This window comes from Suillus clintonianus, assembly GCF_016758775.1.
Source record: "Suillus clintonianus strain FC179 chromosome Unknown DEU56scaffold_88, whole genome shotgun sequence".
NCBI lineage: Eukaryota > Fungi > Basidiomycota > Agaricomycetes > Boletales > Suillaceae > Suillus > Suillus clintonianus.
This window is the reverse complement of record NW_024539312.1, coordinates 140,610-158,901: the sequence shown is the minus strand read 5'-3', so window position 1 is coordinate 158,901 and position 18,292 is coordinate 140,610. Positions and strand designations below refer to the sequence as shown.

Genomic DNA, 18,292 nt, shown 5'->3' with positions numbered 1-18,292 from the left:
ACGATTCTCATACATCCCAGCCCGATATCTGTCTCATCTATCTTCCTCTCGGCTTCTGCTGCGCGAACTTTAAGCAGGCTTGCAAGCACCTCATTTTCCCGTATTACGCAATCTGCAAGCGCCTTCTGAGACTGAAAACATCACGCTTGGCTCTTACAAGATCAAGCACAAGGCTTGCTTCAGAGTCAGTTGGTTCATGGACTCCTCCCTATGGAATATAAGGTGTTGCATAAAGAATGCCAGGAAATGATGTACAACGACTCACAATTGAATTGACGGCTTCAAGAATTTTGTATAGGTCACCTATACCGCGAGGCGCTCCCCCATTGCATTCATCGATAGAGCGAGAATAACGAGTATATCGTCAGAAGCAGGAAGCAAGCGCTGACAGTGATTTGTAGAGTAGTAATATCAAACTTAGACGGTGAAGATAACATGAGAACTTAGGAATGGTCATCGGAAAATGCCGAATTCAGATCAACTTGCTTTTTCTCAAGTCCGCGATCCAGATATCAATATCAGCGCGCTATGGCACCAGCCCATTGCCCATCGTGTGGAAAACAATTCAGGGACCATACCTCTGTCGCTCGCCATATGAGCCAACCTCGGTCTGGATGCAACAACTGGCTAGATGATTTAATTCGACTGAACTCCACCTTGCCGCTCACTGGACATGATCCCATGGTGGTGGACAATGTCAGCAACACTCATGAACAAGGAGAGCCTGAGGATGAGAGTTACTACGATTTTGGGAGCCAAGGAGAGGATTTGGACTCTGGAGGCGGAACGAGGAACGAGGACAGTGAGGCCAAAGTAACCGATCACTTTCCGGAGCCCCCACTAGCTTTTGACGAGGGCTACACGTTTTTGCGCCTATTTGATGCTGACGAAAACAGCATCTATCGTAAAACGAATCTTTACTATCCGTTCAGTGGTCGAAGGGAATGGCAACTAGCTGCATGGATTCTGCGTTCCGGCTTGAGTATGGAGAAAATCAATTCTCTCCTTGCGCTAGAGATGGTAGGTGGTTAATTTAAATATCACCATGGCGGCTTCGCTGAAATAGTACTTAGATTGGTGATCTACCTTTATCCTTCCACTCAGCAAGAGAGCTACGAGGTCGAGCTGAATCGCTGCCTAGCGGTCCACGTTGGAAGTCGCAAGTTATTCCAACATCACATCCCACAAAGTCTCCGGCTGTTCTCTACTGGCGGGATCCACTTGAATGTATCGCCACCATATTCAATCATCCTTTATTCCATAATCGCATCGACTATGCGCCTCGCAAGGTTTACAGCACAGCGCAGAAGCTCTCTCGGATATATACTGAATGGATGACAGGTGATCATGCCTGGGAGATGCAGGTGCGTAATATGGCTCTCTTGAAGTCATCGTCTCATGTATTCTTCAAGTCTGCGCTTCCCCGTGGCGCAACTCTCCTCGGTACTATTCTATCCTCAGACAAGACGTGCATTACTGCATTGTCAGGTGATCGTGTTGCACATCCTCTCCTTATCAGCCTCGCCAACATCCACATGGCCACGCGGCTCAAATCATCCTCCAATGCTTTCCTTCTCACCGCCCTACTGCCGGTCGCAAAATTCATTCACAAGAACAAACGAATGAAAGGCATGTTACAGGATCGGCTCATTCATCACTGCTTGAACATCGTACTACAACCGCTGAAGTTGGCTGCTCAAAGCGGCGTAATGCTGTCAGATCCCATCGGTCGCAGTCGTTACTGCTTTACTGTACTCGCTAGCTATATTGCCGACACCCCTGAAGCCATGATGCTGGCATGCGTCGGTGGAAAAAACGTCCCCAATTACCATGGCAATGTACAAACAATTCGGGGACGCCTTCCAACACGAACCCCGGACACGATCAAAGACTCTCGAGCAACTGGAAATCGTACGTTCACGCGCTCATCCAGATGATCTCGAGGAGTTTTTCCGTGAAGCGCAGAAGTTTCGCCTAAATGGCGTGGATAAACCATTCTGGTGGGACTGGCTGCTAGCGGAACCCTCCCGGTTTTTTACGCCTGAATCACTGCACCATATTCACAAGAAGTTTTGGGACCATGATGCGCAGTGGATTATCCTCGCAGTGGGAGGGTCCGAGATAGATTTCCGATTTTCGATCATACAGCCCACTACTGGTTATCGGCACTTTTACTCAGGCATCTCAAAACTCAAGCAGGTTACGGGTCGTTGTCACCGAGACGTGCAGCGATCAATCATCGCAGTCAGTGCGGATGCAGCACCTCCTGGTGTTATTGTTGCTGTACGCGCGCTCATGCACTTCAATTATCTTGTGCAGTCACCGTGCATTGATGACAAGGATCTCGGTCGCATTGCAGCCGCACTAGACGAGTTCCATGCGAACAAACAATCGATCATCGCTGCTGGTGTCCGCCAAGGAAAAGGCGGTAAAACCATCGACAACTGGCAGATTCCCAAACTCGAGCTAATGCAGAGTATCGTCACCAGTATCCGCAACTCCGGTGTCATAGCACAGTGGTCTGCAGATGTCACCGAGCACGCGCACATCACCGAGGTCAAAGACCCTGCGCGATCCAGCAACAACAACAACTACGACCCGCAAATTTGTCGTTATCTTGATCGCGCCGATAAGTGCAATCGATTTGACCTCGCTACTAGCCTGTTAGATCGCTGCGACGACCCGGGAGTTGTTGGGGAGGAAAGTGCTGAGGAGGATGACGAGCTTGATGATGACGCAAACGGCTTTCCTGCAGAGCTACTCTCCTCAAGTCGAAGTCCCGGACAACCTCGTCCTATCACAGATTACTTTTCAATCGCGAAAATACTCCAAGCAAAGAAAGTTGGATCGGTACCATTCCCACTTCGTTCTTTTGTCGTCGGGCGCACTGCGCTTAATCTTGCTTACCATCCATCTATCAAGCATGCTACTGTCGATGAAATTGCCATTATGTTCGGCCTACCTGACTTGCGACCGGCTATCGCCGATTTTCTTCACCGTGAGGCGACCTATGGCAATCATATCCACTCCATAGGTGGTCCTAGAAGGGCTGCGCATGGCGCTGAGCTACCATTTGACAAAGTTCAAGTGTGGTTCAAAATTCGTTTGCAGGAGACCGAGTTTCACGATCCCCGTAACATTCGACGCGCTCAAATGCTTAATTGCGCACCACCTAGTGACCCTTGGACCTTAGGTCGTTACGATCCAGTCATTATTCAGACCAGCTCTGGTCATTCCTGGCCCGCCAGCAGCCTTTCAGGTACGTTCTTTCTGTCTTTACTCGCAATAATTACTAAGCTAAAGAATGATCTCCCACAGGGCACTCCATTGCGCAAATCAGGCTTGTCATTCGGCCTCTTGGCAGAAGCGGGACACGATGGGCTTGGGACGATCAATACTTAACTTACGTCCAACGGTTCGATATCTCCAGCGAACGCGATCCAACCACTCAGTTGCATACACTGAAAAGAGCGAAGCGCTCTAATGGTACACGGATGGGCGACATCATTCCAGTCTCTCAGCTTCGAGCGCCAGTCCATCTTGTTCCACGTTTTGGTGCTACTGCAGACACGCGTCTCACGGCATATAATAGCATGGAGCACGCGAGGGAGTTTTGGTTGAACTACTTTTGGGACAAGCATTCATTTTTTGCATTATCCGAGTAGACTAAAACATACAACATGTACTTGGGATTCCGTTGTAGAATGTGACATTTTTTTCTGAGGTACGAAAATAAAGTTGGCCGCAGCGTCGTTGATGTCGGCTCCCCTTATCAGTGACATGCCTGCGCTGGACAAACTCATCGATCTCGAGCTTAATCAGTTACTATCTTAGAAGAAGCACCAACCAATGCAGACCAGCCCCAGGCTCTCAGTCATAGTAATTTATGCCGCTAGTACTACTTGGAATACAATACTTCATACTAGTATACTTACTACTTAGTTGTAAGGTGCAGTAGGAACACCATTCCTTGTAAGTCCTGTTGAACTGTGAGCGACTGAAAGTGCTGCATTACTATTCACTGTGAGCCTGCGTGAACTGTGGAGTCCTGTGGTTTGCTGCCGCAAGACCCCAAGTGTGTGACCTCTGTGAGAAAGTTGTAGTTTACTGATGTATCATCAAAACGTCCACGTGTTGTAACCAGGCCAGATGTAGAGCGGGCCTTGTTCACATGGGTCAAACATATGGAGATAAAGGGAGATACAGTGAATGGACCAATGCTACGAGCCAAGCGAGCAAAGTTTGAGGAAGAATTTGATGTGCCAGAGGAAGAGAGGCTGTCGGGAGATGGTTGGATTGCTTCTTTTTGTCGAACGTTCAAAATCCGAGAGCATCGCCGGCATGGTGAAGCAGGATCCGTGAATCTTGATGATGTCGCAGCTGAACGTGTTCGATGCCAAAAGATTTTGGCTAAATATGCTCCCAAGGACCGCTGGAACTTTGACGAGACCAGTTTCTTTCCCTTGTAAGCTGCCATTTTAGTTTTTCAAATTGCTGACAACTCACTTGTATTCAATGTCAAGCGCACCTCCAGATCGTGGACTCGCAACGAAACAGATGAGTGGCAGAAAGAAGGACAAATTTCGCATATCAGTTGGCCTCGCCTGTAATGCTGACGGCAGCGAGAAACTTGAGCCGTTTTTCATCGGAAGGGCAAGGAAGCCTCGGTGCTTCAAAAAACAAACACCTGAGCAACGTGGTTTCTACTATCGAAACAATAAAAAAGCTTGGATGACAACCGTGCTCTTTGAGGAGTAAGTCATGTGTGAATTGATTCGCTATGTTACTTACCGGAAATCAGATGGGTTCAGAAACTCGATCTCCAAATGAAGCGGGAGAATCGGAAGATCTGCCTATTTGTAGACAACTTCTCAGCCCACAAAATCCCCTACGAACCTTCAAACATCGAGCTCGAATATTTCGAGCCAAATATGACACCTTTTGTCCAGCCGTGTGACGCTGGTATCATCCGCTGCTTTAAAGCTGGCTATCGTCGCAATTTTTGTGCTCGCGCCATTGAGCTTGATGATGCTGGTGAACGGGAAATTTATAAAATTAATCTTCTCGAAGCCATGATGATGGCAAAGGAAGCGTGGAATATCGTAACTTCAACCATTGAACATTGTTGGGATCATACTGCAATTCAACCGTGAGCATGCACATCATTTTTTATTGATTACGAAGATCTCATCTGCAAGTAGGGACGACTCATCCGTTCCAACAAGTGCGGGTAACGGCGGCCCCCATAATGACCCTGTAGCGTGGCAAATTGTTCGGGAATTTGCCTCCAGTGAGATGTCTCTGCCTGAAGCAGAAACTCGCCTGGAACAACACCTCGCTGACCACTATGCCGACACGGATTGGAGACCTGCTTTGAAGGCAGTTATGGATGCCGAGGGTGACATAGCTACTGCACTCGAAGCTGTTGGTACACTAGCTACTACTGCATCTCAACGGACTGGCCTCAAGATCCGGATTCCCGCACGTCCAAAGATACCCACCCAAGTTACAACACTCGAGATTGAACTCATGGATTCAGTTGGTGGTCTGAAGTCTCGTAACCGAATTTTTGGCGAGCCGCCCACAATCGAAGAGCTTTTGGACCCTGTTGAAGAGAGGGAAGTTGGTGATCATGATTACGAGTTTCCAGGTGGGGACAAGGAGATTGTTGAGGAAGTTCGAAGACAAATGGCAATTGAAAGGGGGGATATCATGGAGGTGGATTCAGATAGCGAGGCCGGCGACGAAGATGAAAACGTGACGCCGGAGTACACTTTCACGCAAGTATTCACGCTGTGCCAGCAACTCGAAGATGCTTGCCTTCAATTTGGTGATCTCGAGCTCTCATTTGATCTCTCAAAACGGCTGCGGGCATTTAGGGCTGGTGTGCGCAGAGAGGAAATTCGTGGAGCAAAGCAAACAACAATAGATTCGTACTTCGGCGGTAAATAGAAAATGATATGTTTTGTACCGCTCTCAGCTGTCACACTCTTGAGGGAGGTCACATGGCATCACAATGTGTCACATATGTCACACACCTTGGTAATGCATAAGGGGTGATAATGCATAGCCTGGGAGGGGTCCCGACGTTATGCATTATGAAAAAGTGTACTGTAGTCATGATTTGTCACGAGCCTGATTTACAGCTGTGTGCGAAACTAATGGCAGTGACAAAATTTAAATTTTGGCATCCACAGTGACGAAAAAGGAAATACATAGAACAATGCGTCCAAGACGCTCGCAGGCATTTATAAACTTTTCAGACAACATTGGCGACACCAGCTAGCTTGCGCAGCCCTGTCACGTAAATACTATGGTTAACCGAAGGATCAGCAACGATCTCAAAGACTGCGCACTTCGGCTGTGGAATCACGGATGGGAATTGGTGGATATCTGTGAAGCATTTGGTGTCAGTGAGAGGAGTGGTCTTGGTGGTATTCTAATTGTGGGCTTCTTCGGGGCAGACTTCTTTCCTTTCGCCATAGCAAATTGTATATATAACACGTATAGCGAAAGTATACGTAGTAGGGATGGCTAACAGTGTCTGAAAAACCTGGACAAGTCACAAAGCTTTCCCCAGCATCCAGGACGCGTCGTTCTATGTATTTCCTTTTTCGTCACCGCGGATGCCAAAATTTAAATTTTGTCACTGCCATTAGTTTCGCACACAGCTGTAAGAGGGATGAACCCAGACAGACCCCGTGACGGCGTGACCCGGGACGGATAGAAGGCTATCTCCGAGCAGGCTCACGCTCTCTGCCTCTGTAAAATAACCTCGCTTCAACGGATCCAGAAGACACCATATGCATGAACGATGACTCTGGCAACTTGGTACATAGCAGGTCAGAACACCGTGAATAGAAAATTAATTCTCGGTGCGTAGAAGCAACTTGAAACACTTTTGTGGGGCTTGGGCCGCATAAATCAAAATAAACCCAAGTAACTTTCATTCAGTAGTCCTAGTGACGGCCACTGGTCTGACTAGCGCTCCATGGATGAAAGAGAGTCAATTGTCTTGACATAGACCTCTTTGGCTGCCGCCGTTCCGAGGACAACCAAAAGCACCGAGTGAAATAAGCACTCGGGAGTCGGCGTCTGGTACCTCCTCCTAAGGTTACAAGTTACTCCACATGAACAGTAAGGCTTTTACGTTTCGACGCACGTAACCATGTGTGCTTATCTTCCTTTCAGCAACACTACTGCAGCGAACACCGTACCGCAAGCATCCAGCGAAATCATCTACAGCGCTGCTCCTGTCAACAACGGAGCAGCCGATCGAGTTAATAACGCTATGACCTCCACAAGTGGACCCTCACACCCGAACAAAACACCACAAGACCTGCGGCTCTGGATCCTTGTGAGATTGGCTGTATAAGAAGGATCGTGCAAATGATCCAGCACCACTAACAGTTTTCAAGCATGCATCCCGCTCTGCTAGTCGACGATATCATTCACGCAATATTACAAAATGTCACATCCTCTGCGGAAGACATGCGAAATATTGCCATGACCTGCTCCACACTCTCAGTTCCTGCCCTCAATATGCTCTGGTCAGAGCAGTCACATTTGGCACCCCTCATCATGTGCCTGCCTAAACACACTTGGATAGTCGGAGAGTCGGACTACACCATTGTGAGTGATGTATGCAATTTAAGTCTTGACAGGACGATGCTCACAGCGCTCCAATCTACAGAATTTTTCCGACACTGCGCCGCCGCTCCCCATGCATTGGGAGCGCGCCAGACTGAACGCGTCAAGGATACGCAGGCTTCTCCCAATTTCCGATGCGAACTGGTACTCTGAATATACTTCTCCTATGAAACCACATATCAGTCGCCGTGTACTACAGCAACTTTTCAAGCTGTTCCCTCCCGCGGTACTTTTCCCGAACCTCTGCGCATTGGATTTCAACGTAGTGGCTGATCTGCCGGAGTTGCGTTCAAACTTCCGGCTGCTTCGCCAATTCTTTTCGCCCCGGATTAGAAACACTCCTGTTTGACGTACCGCCAGGCGTCCAAGAGCGTAAGGTAGAGCAATTGTTCGACGCTCTCCTCGCAGAAGCGCCCGGCCTGCAGCGACTGTCAATATCGGCGGCCCGTTTTACAATCCCTCCGAGTCTCGTAAAGCTTCCCAAGTTAAAGCAACTGTCCATAGATGGAATCAACGTGTGCCTGGCGATGCAGAACATTACCAACATCCAGCATTCGTGCCGTCTTGACACCCTGATGCTTACTTTGTACGGAACATCCAACGATGTGGACAACCCACCATCGGGTGATTTACCACTTGAATTGAGAACCCTCAAACACCTCATTCTCGCGGCCAATAACTTGCCACTGTGTACATCCTTTCTTCATCAAGTTACCACCCCGCACTTGTCATCCATCCATATCAGCTACTCCACACCTGCTCGCCCAACGGAAATCACCGCATTCATTGAATCCTTGTCCATGTCTTGCCAAACATTTGCATCCTTGGAAAAGATCTCTATGGCCGGGGACTCGTATCAGCGTCCAGGTCCTGACTGCCACAGCATACTCCCTTCCCATATTTTCCGGCCTTTACTCAAGTTCAGAAGGCTGTCGACTGTCATATTCTCCGACATTGGCATATACGATCTTGACGATGCGTTCATCGATGATGTTGCGGTTGCCTGGCCAAATCTTTGTGAATTGGAGTTCGCCTCGCATAGACCTGGCACTTCTAACGACGTCACCTTCGCCGCAATGCTTTCGTTGGCGTCAAGGTGCAGATCGCTGCGTATCCTACATTTAACATTCGATGGCACACAATTGCCGACACTACCTCATACACAGGACGGAAACCAGGAGCTTTGGCCCACGCAAACAGCCCTCCAAGAGCTGAATGTCGGACACTCGCGTGTGTCGGAAGAGGCGCGTGTCCCATATTTCCTAGCTACGGTGTTTCCAAATCTAGATGTTTTCACCTGGCATGGTATGTTCGGGGTTTCTCATGGTGGTACGAAAGCACTGGAAGAAGCATTGGAACAACTGGAGGACCTTCGGGATACCGAGGGGGAGGACACTGATGATTTCCTGTGAGGATCCATCTATGAGGAGGTCTCAGTGTAACCCAGTTGTATATGTACTAGTGTGATATAGTAGCTGTTGTATACGCCAGCTCTGTATGCTTATGTTCCTGGTGTGCTCAAAATCTTTCGTTCCCAAATATGCCCGCACAATTCACCCCTTCGCCATCCATCACGCCAACGCCAATATCGACAGGGCGATGCGAGCTTAATGCACGATGCACAATGAGGAATTTCTCGAGCGAGACAACAGGAGGAAGCTGAAGTGCGGCTACAGCACGACTACATAGCAGAAAACGCTTAGACTTGGTTTGTTTCGCGATCATGCTCAATCATGACTAAATTACGTCTGCGAACGTCCCAGAGCTGGCGAGAATGAGAACTAGTATCTGATCAAGCTATATCACTGACGGTCTGGAGATGAGTGGAAATCACTAAAGTGGAGCATATGGCAGGACCGGAAGCGTTCGGAAGTTATGGTTAAATAGAAAAGCGGACATACTGACTGTGGGCGTGGACAGAAGGTTTCACTTCACCAAAACGCACGCACACCAATCAGACGACAGTGTATGGAAATGCGAATTAAGGATTGACAAGAATAATCTACAGATACAAGCCTTCGGGAGTGCCTTCGTTCTTCCTGTACAAAACCTACAACGGCTCAGTAACGTCACCCGCACTTCAAACATCCAACATACCTTTTCTCTCGCAGCAGTGAAGTCTGCTTTCGTCACCCGCATTCGACGTTCTCGCAAAGCCAGCATACCAGCCTCTGTGCAGACTGCCTTGATATCAGCACCCGAAAGATCGTCCTTGGCCATGATGAACTCCTCGAGATCGACATCTTCGCTCAGGCTCATACGCGAAGTATGTAATCTGTAATTATTTAGTCGCTGTTTGTTAGACTATGCAAGAGAGGAGGAAAGGCGTACCGGAAGATATGCCGCTTGGTCTTCACATCAGGCAGTGGGAATTCAATCTTTCGATCTATACGACCTGGTCGAATAAGTGCAGGATCTAGCGTCTCGATCTTATTCGTGGCCATGATGACCTTGACGTCGCCACGAGTGTCGAAACCATCAAGCTGGTTGAGTAGTTCCAACATCGTTCTTTGAATTTCACGTTCGCCGCCCGATGTTGAATCATACCTTCAGGTAGCAACGTCAGTATTCGTAGACAAAATGTAAGACGCGTCATTACCGTTTGGTACCTATAGCGTCAATTTCGTCGATGAAGACAATACTGGGGGCATGTTCTTCGGCTACGCGGAAGAGTTCGCGAACAAGCTTGGGACCGTCACCAAGGTACTTCTGGATAAGTTCTGAACCGACCACGCGCAAGAATGTTGCGGACGTTTGGTTTGCGACTGCCTTGGCAAGGAGAGTCTTTCCTGTTCCAGGAACACCGTAAAGAATCACGCCCTTCGGTGGCTTGATTCCCATCTCCTCATATAACTCCGGATGTGTCAGGGGGAGTTCGACAGATTCCTGGGTTAAGGAATAAAAACGTCACTGCGGTAATCGAGGAGGAAAATTACCTTGATTTCTTGGATCTGGTTCTCGAGACCACCGATATCAGCGTAGCTTTCCGTGGGAGCCTTGTCTAATTTCATGACACTGACCAGAGGATCGGTATCGTCCTCCAGCACGCCGACTACCGCCTGGTTCTTGTGGTTGAGTAGGACTGAGCACCCGGGCTCGATCCTATCCTTGTCGACGAAACTCATGATCGAAACGTATGACTCCGGGCCACTTGCGGTACTGATGATAGCATGGTCGTCATCAACAATCTCCTCAAGCGTGCCCACCATCATCGGCGTCCCCCTAATATCATCCACCTTAGACCTCTCATCCTGATTCTTCTCCTCACGAGATGACTCGGGCTTCATGCGCTCTTGGTTGTGAATGAATTCCTCTTCCAGGAGCAGGTAGTCTTTAATGCGGTCCATCTTAAGTAAACGGAGCCTACACCGTGTAGCAGGGAAGACGGGGGGTAGCTTGGAGGCGGTTGCTGGTCCGCGTCTTTTCTTCTTGCCCACACGGGTCGGGAGAGGCGGCTCCCATTTCTTCTTTGGCGGCTCGGCTTTTTTGTCCTTGTTATCCTTGTTGTCCTGGCCTTGAGGTTGGCCAGGCGGCATGCCTGATGGTGCGTTTCCCTGTAAGATATTCAGATAAAGGTGAAGGATTGTAGCTGATCACAAACCATGTTTCCCGAAGTTCAATGAGTGCAGGTACGTATGTCAGAAGAGTGCTCGACGCGTCAGTCCATCCAAAACGGGCGCGGGAACATGATTCCTCATATGGATGACGTGTCAATGTCCGCCAGCTAGCCAGCGCTAAGCAGTGGGGTCATACCACTACTACCCAGTGCCCATACTTACAATTGCGACATAAACTAACCATGAACCATTCTGCCTTGACTTCTACTTCACGATTCATAGAAGCAGGTGCGTTCTAGATTCGTGCCACGTCCATAACCATTCGAACAAGCACCCATCCAGATGATGACGATGATGACCTAGACGAGCAAGACATTCCTGGGTTCTCAGTACCATCACTAGCCATAGACAAGGGGAAATCAAGGGAGCCAGAACAGCTTGCCGAACCTTCGGCAGCTCCCTCTCAGAACCAGAATGTGTCTGGCAACATCGGTGCCAATAGCTCGTCCGGCAGTTCCAACAGGCAAACTGTCGGCGGCATTCGAGTCGAGACTCGGTAAGTCTCGCATATTTGCATCGACTCTTGTGCAAACATTCTTTAGGTATTCTGGGGCGGACACTCTAGATGAGCCTGTCACCACCACAATCGTCAGTGCAGCCGCCCTTATTCCGTCGTACGATCTGACCCCAGGCCCAGGCACGCGACTTGCTTTCGATATACTCGAAGTTGGTACATGTGCTCTACCCTCGTAAGTCTAGTGGACGCGAAGTCCTCAGGTTTGTGGCGCCTGACACTCCAGTCGTGCTCGTTTGTTGATATTGCCTTTGCAGAGACTGGGATCTTTGGGGACCATTATTGCTTTGTCTATGCCTAGGCATCATGTTGAGCGTGAATGTGCGTCCTTTATGTGTTGTATGTAAAATGAGCTATATGCTGTTCACGGACCACAGGCACCCTCCAGCCAGTCATTAGGGGTATTCACTTCTGTGGTTGTGATCGTTTCCCTTGGCTCTCTTGTCGTGACCGTCCAGGCTAAGGTGGGGAACGCTCACAACCGCTTATGCAATGACACTAATTTTGCGTCTCAAACTGTCCTAGCTTCTCGGTGGCAGAGTGTGAGCAACGCATCCGTGCCTCCCTCGTCTGATTTTGACCATGATATTCACACTCCAATGACCAGGTCCTTCTTTCAAGGGCTCTGTGCACTTGGCTACTGCATAGCGCCATTAGATATCGCTGCACTTATCTCGTGCTTCGTGCGTGTCATATGGGTGCGTGCGCCCGTAGCCCTGGCTGCCTGGGCTTGGTGCATATGGGGTAAGCTCAGCGTACTCCAACTCATACAATCTTTGACTCTGAATTTCGGCTCCAGCATCCGTAAACTTCTTGGACGGCACGAAAATTGAACCACAACGCATCTTGCTCGCCGTATACCCACTCCTGTGAGTCATGTCTGAAGTCTATTGCGCTGCGAGAATAACTATTTTCTCGCATTGTAGGCTTTTCTACTTTGTACTGGCGTGGATGATACTCATTCAATGATCGCTTTTTATTTAAAAGAGCAGCTTCTGTGGTAGCACGCATGTACCAAAGTTCTTGGCTTAATGGCATGATACTTGCTATGTACCATGCATTCCGATGTGACAGGGGCCATACACACCGAAGTTGCAAGGGACGAGGTTCGAAAGATCGAAGACATGGTGCAGACATGGTGTATCATCTACTCAACACTCTTCCAACACTGACTCGTCCGATGCACAATACAGAACACTCCATCCCCCCTCCTGTTTGCAGCGGAAGACAAAGGCACAACGCCACTCTCGACTACAATGCTAGCTGATCTCCCGTTCACGCAGACGAGACCCAGATCGCAATGTGCACAGACTTTTATGCTCATGTCATTGCGACTGAACATCCACTGTGTATGTTTGATGACCAGTGCAAGTGACTCGTGTCGGTTTTGTTCCACAGAAAACTCTTAGCACTTTTCATGATTGAGCAGCCGTGAGGGAGGCGCCATGGGCGCGATGAGTCGTGTCGACAACAGGCGCTAATGATATAGATCAGAGGAGACTTGGGAGAGCTCAAATCAATCAATCGTGATGGATTATGATGTAATGAACAATCTGATTTGTCACGATTTGGCTTCTCATTCTTCTTCGGCCACGACAATGGCAAATGTCGGGTTCTTGTCGCTTCCAACAGAGTTAATATGTTACATCTTATTCCTCCTCACCCCAAGGGACCTTTGTCGTTGTGCAATAGCAGTCCGCTATTTCCCGTGGTTCCAAGGTTCCCCAAGGCTAACTTCCGTTGACGCTAGGCCTGCAAAACCTTCAGGGATGCGGCTCAAAATTGTGTGCGCATTCAACACAAGCTCGAGCTTTTTGCTCGAGGAATCATCGAGACCACTACCCAGGACTCGATCCAATACTTCAAAACGAACAGCTCACTGAAGAAATTTGTATTCATGTCGCAGTCTGATTTCCATGTGAACACCATCTTTCAAAAAGCAGTGGCTGCCGCACCTACCACCACCAAAGAGGCACAATTTATGAAGTATGGGCTTTGGTGGACGTCCAGAGAGGAGGATCTCCTAATTCAGGAGTGTAACACAAACACCCGGACGTGGCCCAACCACAATTTATCCCCCATGCCGCAGCACGTGTTGGCGCCAGTCATCGTCGACCCTCTGCAGGATCTTGTGATCACAATATCCTTGCCCCGTTTCGTCCTAGTCAATGTGCACAATGTCAAACAGGATCACCATGTTTTTTGGCTGGAGTTTCGCATGCTTTCATCCCAGATTCCGCATGAGGATTTAGCGTGCACTTCCTTGGACTGCAAACATTATTTTGATGCGCGTGGCAATTATGATGTTGTGTGTATGAAAGAGCCTGCAGTCTACGGGGATCGCATAGTTGTCCCCTATTACACACACACGGACAATCGGTGGAGGAAAACGATGTTCATCCAAGTGATAGATTGGAGGAAAGGACAGGCAAAGAGTGTAAGTCCCATTGATCTTGAAAAATTCTACCACACTCAGTTTAAGCAGCATAATTTAGGCTACCAAATTGAAAGTTCTGGGGATCAGATCAAAGTTCATCTCATTGACCAACAGACATTTGTTGTGATCGACTTGGACGGTGTTATAATGCTGTACACATTACAGGAACTTGATGGGTCGCCTCAGCACCGAATCTCCTATTTCTTTCCAACGTGCACCTCTGCACGCGCTCCATCGTGCATTGTTCATACCACTCCATCGTTCCCAGGTGCGGTAGTTCGCCCAGACCTTGTGCCCAACTCCGTGCCCTCTCTGGAGTCCCAAATCATGGTTTTGGAGATGGCTCTTCCTGCAGTGCCCATGATTTTGGTCATCGATATGATCATTTTCTCAGAAAAGAACCTGCACCCACATACAGCTGTCTCGGTCCCTTGGTCAGACTGGGGACCACGGTATACGTGCTGCTTTCCGCACGACCCAAGCCACCGAATCAGTGTGTTCGGTAGCAGAATGGCCTATGCTCTTCCTCGATATCGTACCCCCGCACCTGGACATAGACTAGAAGCGCTCTCCACTAACGGTCGCTTCTACGTGCATATATGGGACTTCAATGAAAGAGTCATTGCCCGTTCCAAAAACTTCTCCGGCTTCGACTCACCAGGCCTTCTGATTTACAAGCCTGCTCGACTAGTTCACCCGGGCTACAATAGAGACTTCACCTCGGATCATTTTTACTCTGCTACCGTCTGCCATGCATCTTTTCCGACGCGTGACTTTCAGGGGTTATTCTTGGAACAGGATCGGCTTACTTTAACATGGGTGAGGGCACTTAATTATGACATAAAGCGATAGCTTAACATGGCCGCACTGTAGGTTCGACCTGACGTGATTGATATTCAGGTCGTTTCCCCTGTATTAGAGGTGAAGGTTTTCAGCTGTTGGCTCAGAGACTATGTTAAACTCATCATGGGCATTGGGCACAAAGCGGCAGTGATGCCTGGGGGTCAGCAGTCGTCATTGTGATCACCATGAACGAGTCGCTCACCTTGCCAATCAAGTTTCCAATTGTTTTCTGCTGCAAATTTCCCCGTAATCAGTTATTCTTCATAAACTCTGACGATGGCTGTTGGATTCATATCGCTTCCCGCAAAGCTGATATATCTCCTGTTCCTCCTCACCCCAACCTTTGTCAGTCCCCTATATGTCCCGTGATTCCATGTTTCCTCCTAGGCTAACTTCTGTTTCGCGCTGTACTTGTAAAACCTTCTGTTATATGGTCCGGAATTCTGCCCCCCATTCAATACAGGCTTGGGCTTTATGCTCGTGGTTCCATTGAATCTGCCACCCTGGACTTGATCGATGTGCAAGATGTGCTATGAGACGAACCTGTGGCACAGCGGTTCTCTCGGGTCTGATACCCAGCTACTTACCCTCTCTGGGGTTTCAAATTATGGTTTTGGAGGTTGTATGTCATCTATGACTCGTTCTTTTCGACATGGCTACTTTCTTACTAAAGGTCATTCACTCAGAGACACCTATCGAGATTCCCTGGTCTGACTGGGGACCCCAACATACGTGTTGCTTTCCGCATGATCAAACACCGAATCAGTGTGTTTGGTAGCAAAACGGCCCGTGTTCCTCCTCTATCTCGTACCGGAGAAAGAGTGAAGTGATTTCCCTCTGACAATCGCTTCTATGTGCACGTATGGAACTATCCAAGAAGTGAGTCATTGCTCGTTCGGAATATCCACGACCCCGACTCACCAGACCTTCTCATCCGCATGGCTGGTCGGCTGCTCGTGCCGTGTTCGGATGGAGACATCATCTCGAATCATGCTTACAATGTTGCAATCGTCAGTTGCATACCTTTTTCGATATTTTCGCAAGTTCTTTTTGGAACAGGATCGATCGGCTTACTCTAATATGCGTAGGTGTTCTTAGCTGTGAATCAGCTATCGATGGTTTACATGGTAATGTGGCCATATGTAGTCATGACCTGGCGCGGTTGTTAAAGTTCAGTTCATTTCCCCTATACATGCGGAGGTTGGCTCGGGCCTCACAGACCAGAAGGAATTTCGGCGGCGGCAGCAATGCTTATGATGAACACGGCCAACTAGTCTCGTGTAATTTGATCTAAATATTAACGCAGACAATTGGTATTTTGGGTGATGTGCGTAGCCCATGTGATCGGAAATAAGTCCAACATACATAGACGTGTCAGTTACGGGATCGTAATAGACACATGCTCGGCCGTCAGGCCGTAAGCTCGTAATCTTGGTCCTCAGGCCCATTTTTCCGCCCGTGACTAACGGGGCTCCATGACGCATCGACATCTGCTCGTCTGCCTCGAGCTCGCTTTTCAGGCCAGCAACTCCAGCGAACCCCCTTTGTATGTGATTCGTTTTCTTGCACATCTGCACTCGTGTCAGTAGCACGCAGTGACAAATTCTGTTTACGGCTCACATACATTGACAATCGTTGTTACGGATCAATCAGGTACTATATTTTCAAAGTTTATGATACAAAAATACAACAAATCTAAAACCGCCAACATGCAATGCTCATGCACGTGTGGCCATTTTCCTAGAAAGGGTCCTCAACCGCTCAGCATTAACTTTCCTCCGCACAGTATCAGTGTCCACACTGTGATTACCCTTCATAACGCTCGCACTGGTCCTCGGCGCAACCGTGTACGTGCCGATGTCCTTTTGCGGGATCATAACGGCGTTCTTCCGGATACGGTTCTTTTCTCCCTCCTTTGCACGCGCTAAAATAGCGTTGAGACGTTCATTTGTGCGCTCTGTGCCGTCCTCCTCTGCGACCGGAACGACACGATCACGATATGAGGCGCTGCGTTTGATGATGGGGCGTGACCAGGTGGATACGAGTTCGTTGGCGAGGCGCTGTACGTCGGCTGTGACGCGTTTGCATTTAGTGTAAAATAATACAATGCGACCCAGACCGGACTCTTTGAGTACGGCGCTGTCAATAAATTCCATGCGTTTTAAGATGGGGAAAAAGTCATGCTGGATATTAAGGGCCGGGAGGGAACGATCCGGGAGAGGTTCGAGCCAGCGACGGACACCTTCCAAAAGGTTGTTGTCCATTATAGATTGTGAGAGTGATTGCCTGGGAGATAATATTAGTGCTGACGTGAACCAAAAATTAGGGTGGCTGCGCACTTGCGAAGGACTTCCATTACTTGAGGAAGAAGTTTCAGCTTGTTGGTAGCGGGGAGCTTATCGCGGTTAGCTTGTTCGTCATCAGCTGCGGCACCAAGCATGGCCTCCCTGAGACGAGACACCTCCTCGTCCGCGAACCGGTCCAAAATCTCTTCATCATCTTTTTTTGGCTTTTTCTGCCGATTTGCCTTTTTTGGCTTAAGAATAGCATCGAACTGCATGTCTAGCCGAAGTTTGTTTGCTGGAGGAACGGTTGGTCAGGGCCGATGAATTTACTTCTAAGACGAACCTTTCTCAGGGGGAAGATCGTTGAGGTCTTCTTCGGTGAGTTGTTTTCGTTTGCGTTTCTTCTGTACCCTACGAGGTTCATCGTCCTCACGTCGCTTGACGCGACGCTTGGGTTTGGCCTGCCGCTCCTGCACGTAAGCATCGCTCGACTCTCCTCCAGATGAGCCGAAAGTATCTTCTTCTACGGGACGGCGTTGCTGCTGTCTCTGGCGCTGCTGCGGGGCATCTGTGAGAGAATAAAGTGCGGTGAGTTGGAGATAATGTGAGAAAGGTGTAAGAACGCGCCGTCTTCCTCTGAAGATAGTTCAGAGCCATCACCGAAGATGTCGCGCTCGAGATTCTCTTCCTGTTTGCGGTTAGCGACATTAGCGTATAATTTGTTTGAATACTCACTGCTGGCGCCGGTGCTGGTGCCATTGAGACCAATGCAATGATGACTGTAAGGCAGTGAATGAATCGTGGAGCAAATAAGTATAAAGTGGAGTTAACACAGGATTACATAATATTTGAGGAAGGGACACCACGCCTAATTTGTTTGTACCCCTTCCATCATAAAGTGACCATGAATCACTGAAATTTAGCAACTGTCGATCCCCCCCTACCA

General features: G+C 48.8%; 6 protein-coding genes across 6 annotated transcripts; 4 read left to right on the top strand and 2 right to left on the bottom strand.

Moving 5' to 3' along the window:
• Positions 1-528: 528 nt before the first annotated feature.
• DEU56DRAFT_892650 (uncharacterized protein) lies at positions 529-3,841 on the top strand (the record flags this gene model as incomplete). Its single annotated transcript, XM_041356323.1, has 5 exons — positions 529-1,020; positions 1,074-1,364; positions 1,413-1,751; positions 1,891-3,259; positions 3,319-3,841. 5 exons carry the CDS (start codon positions 529-531, stop codon positions 3,663-3,665), a joined length of 2,838 nt encoding a protein of 945 aa, XP_041204537.1. The 3' UTR covers positions 3,666-3,841.
• Positions 3,842-7,419: 3,578 nt separating this feature from the next.
• Positions 7,420-9,073, top strand: DEU56DRAFT_962076 (uncharacterized protein; the record flags this gene model as incomplete). The annotated part of the gene is made up of 3 exons (XM_041359353.1): positions 7,420-7,632; positions 7,679-7,876; positions 7,917-9,073. 3 exons carry the CDS (start codon positions 7,420-7,422, stop codon positions 9,060-9,062), a joined length of 1,557 nt encoding a protein of 518 aa, XP_041204536.1. The 3' UTR covers positions 9,063-9,073.
• A 217-nt stretch (positions 9,074-9,290) lies between these two features.
• Positions 9,291-11,298, bottom strand: DEU56DRAFT_825588 (P-loop containing nucleoside triphosphate hydrolase protein). Its single transcript, XM_041354295.1, has 6 exons — positions 11,252-11,298; positions 10,587-11,204; positions 10,250-10,536; positions 9,982-10,197; positions 9,748-9,925; positions 9,291-9,700 (listed from the first exon to the last, which is right to left on the bottom strand). Exons 1-6 carry the CDS (start codon positions 11,252-11,254, stop codon positions 9,653-9,655), a joined length of 1,350 nt encoding a protein of 449 aa, XP_041204535.1. The 5' UTR covers positions 11,255-11,298; the 3' UTR covers positions 9,291-9,652.
• A 95-nt stretch (positions 11,299-11,393) lies between these two features.
• Positions 11,394-12,730, top strand: DEU56DRAFT_825583 (uncharacterized protein). The gene is made up of 9 exons (XM_041354294.1): positions 11,394-11,495; positions 11,550-11,763; positions 11,810-11,855; positions 11,905-11,984; positions 12,039-12,102; positions 12,159-12,245; positions 12,307-12,323; positions 12,389-12,525; positions 12,581-12,730. The coding sequence occupies exons 1-9, from the start codon at positions 11,450-11,452 to the stop codon at positions 12,652-12,654; spliced, it is 765 nt and encodes a 254-aa protein (XP_041204534.1). The 5' UTR covers positions 11,394-11,449; the 3' UTR covers positions 12,655-12,730.
• Positions 12,731-13,346: 616 nt separating this feature from the next.
• On the top strand, positions 13,347-15,516 carry DEU56DRAFT_825580 (uncharacterized protein). The gene is made up of 6 exons (XM_041354293.1): positions 13,347-13,475; positions 13,532-14,218; positions 14,267-15,037; positions 15,092-15,139; positions 15,204-15,221; positions 15,277-15,516. Exons 1-5 carry the CDS (start codon positions 13,380-13,382, stop codon positions 15,210-15,212), a joined length of 1,611 nt encoding a protein of 536 aa, XP_041204533.1. The 5' UTR covers positions 13,347-13,379; the 3' UTR covers positions 15,213-15,221; positions 15,277-15,516.
• A 1,166-nt stretch (positions 15,517-16,682) lies between these two features.
• Positions 16,683-18,146, bottom strand: DEU56DRAFT_825559 (transcription factor iws1). Its single transcript, XM_041354292.1, has 5 exons — positions 18,082-18,146; positions 17,974-18,034; positions 17,690-17,914; positions 17,401-17,641; positions 16,683-17,347 (listed from the first exon to the last, which is right to left on the bottom strand). The coding sequence occupies exons 1-5, from the start codon at positions 18,103-18,105 to the stop codon at positions 16,780-16,782; spliced, it is 1,119 nt and encodes a 372-aa protein (XP_041204532.1). The 5' UTR covers positions 18,106-18,146; the 3' UTR covers positions 16,683-16,779.
• Between the last annotated feature and the right edge of the window lie 146 nt (positions 18,147-18,292).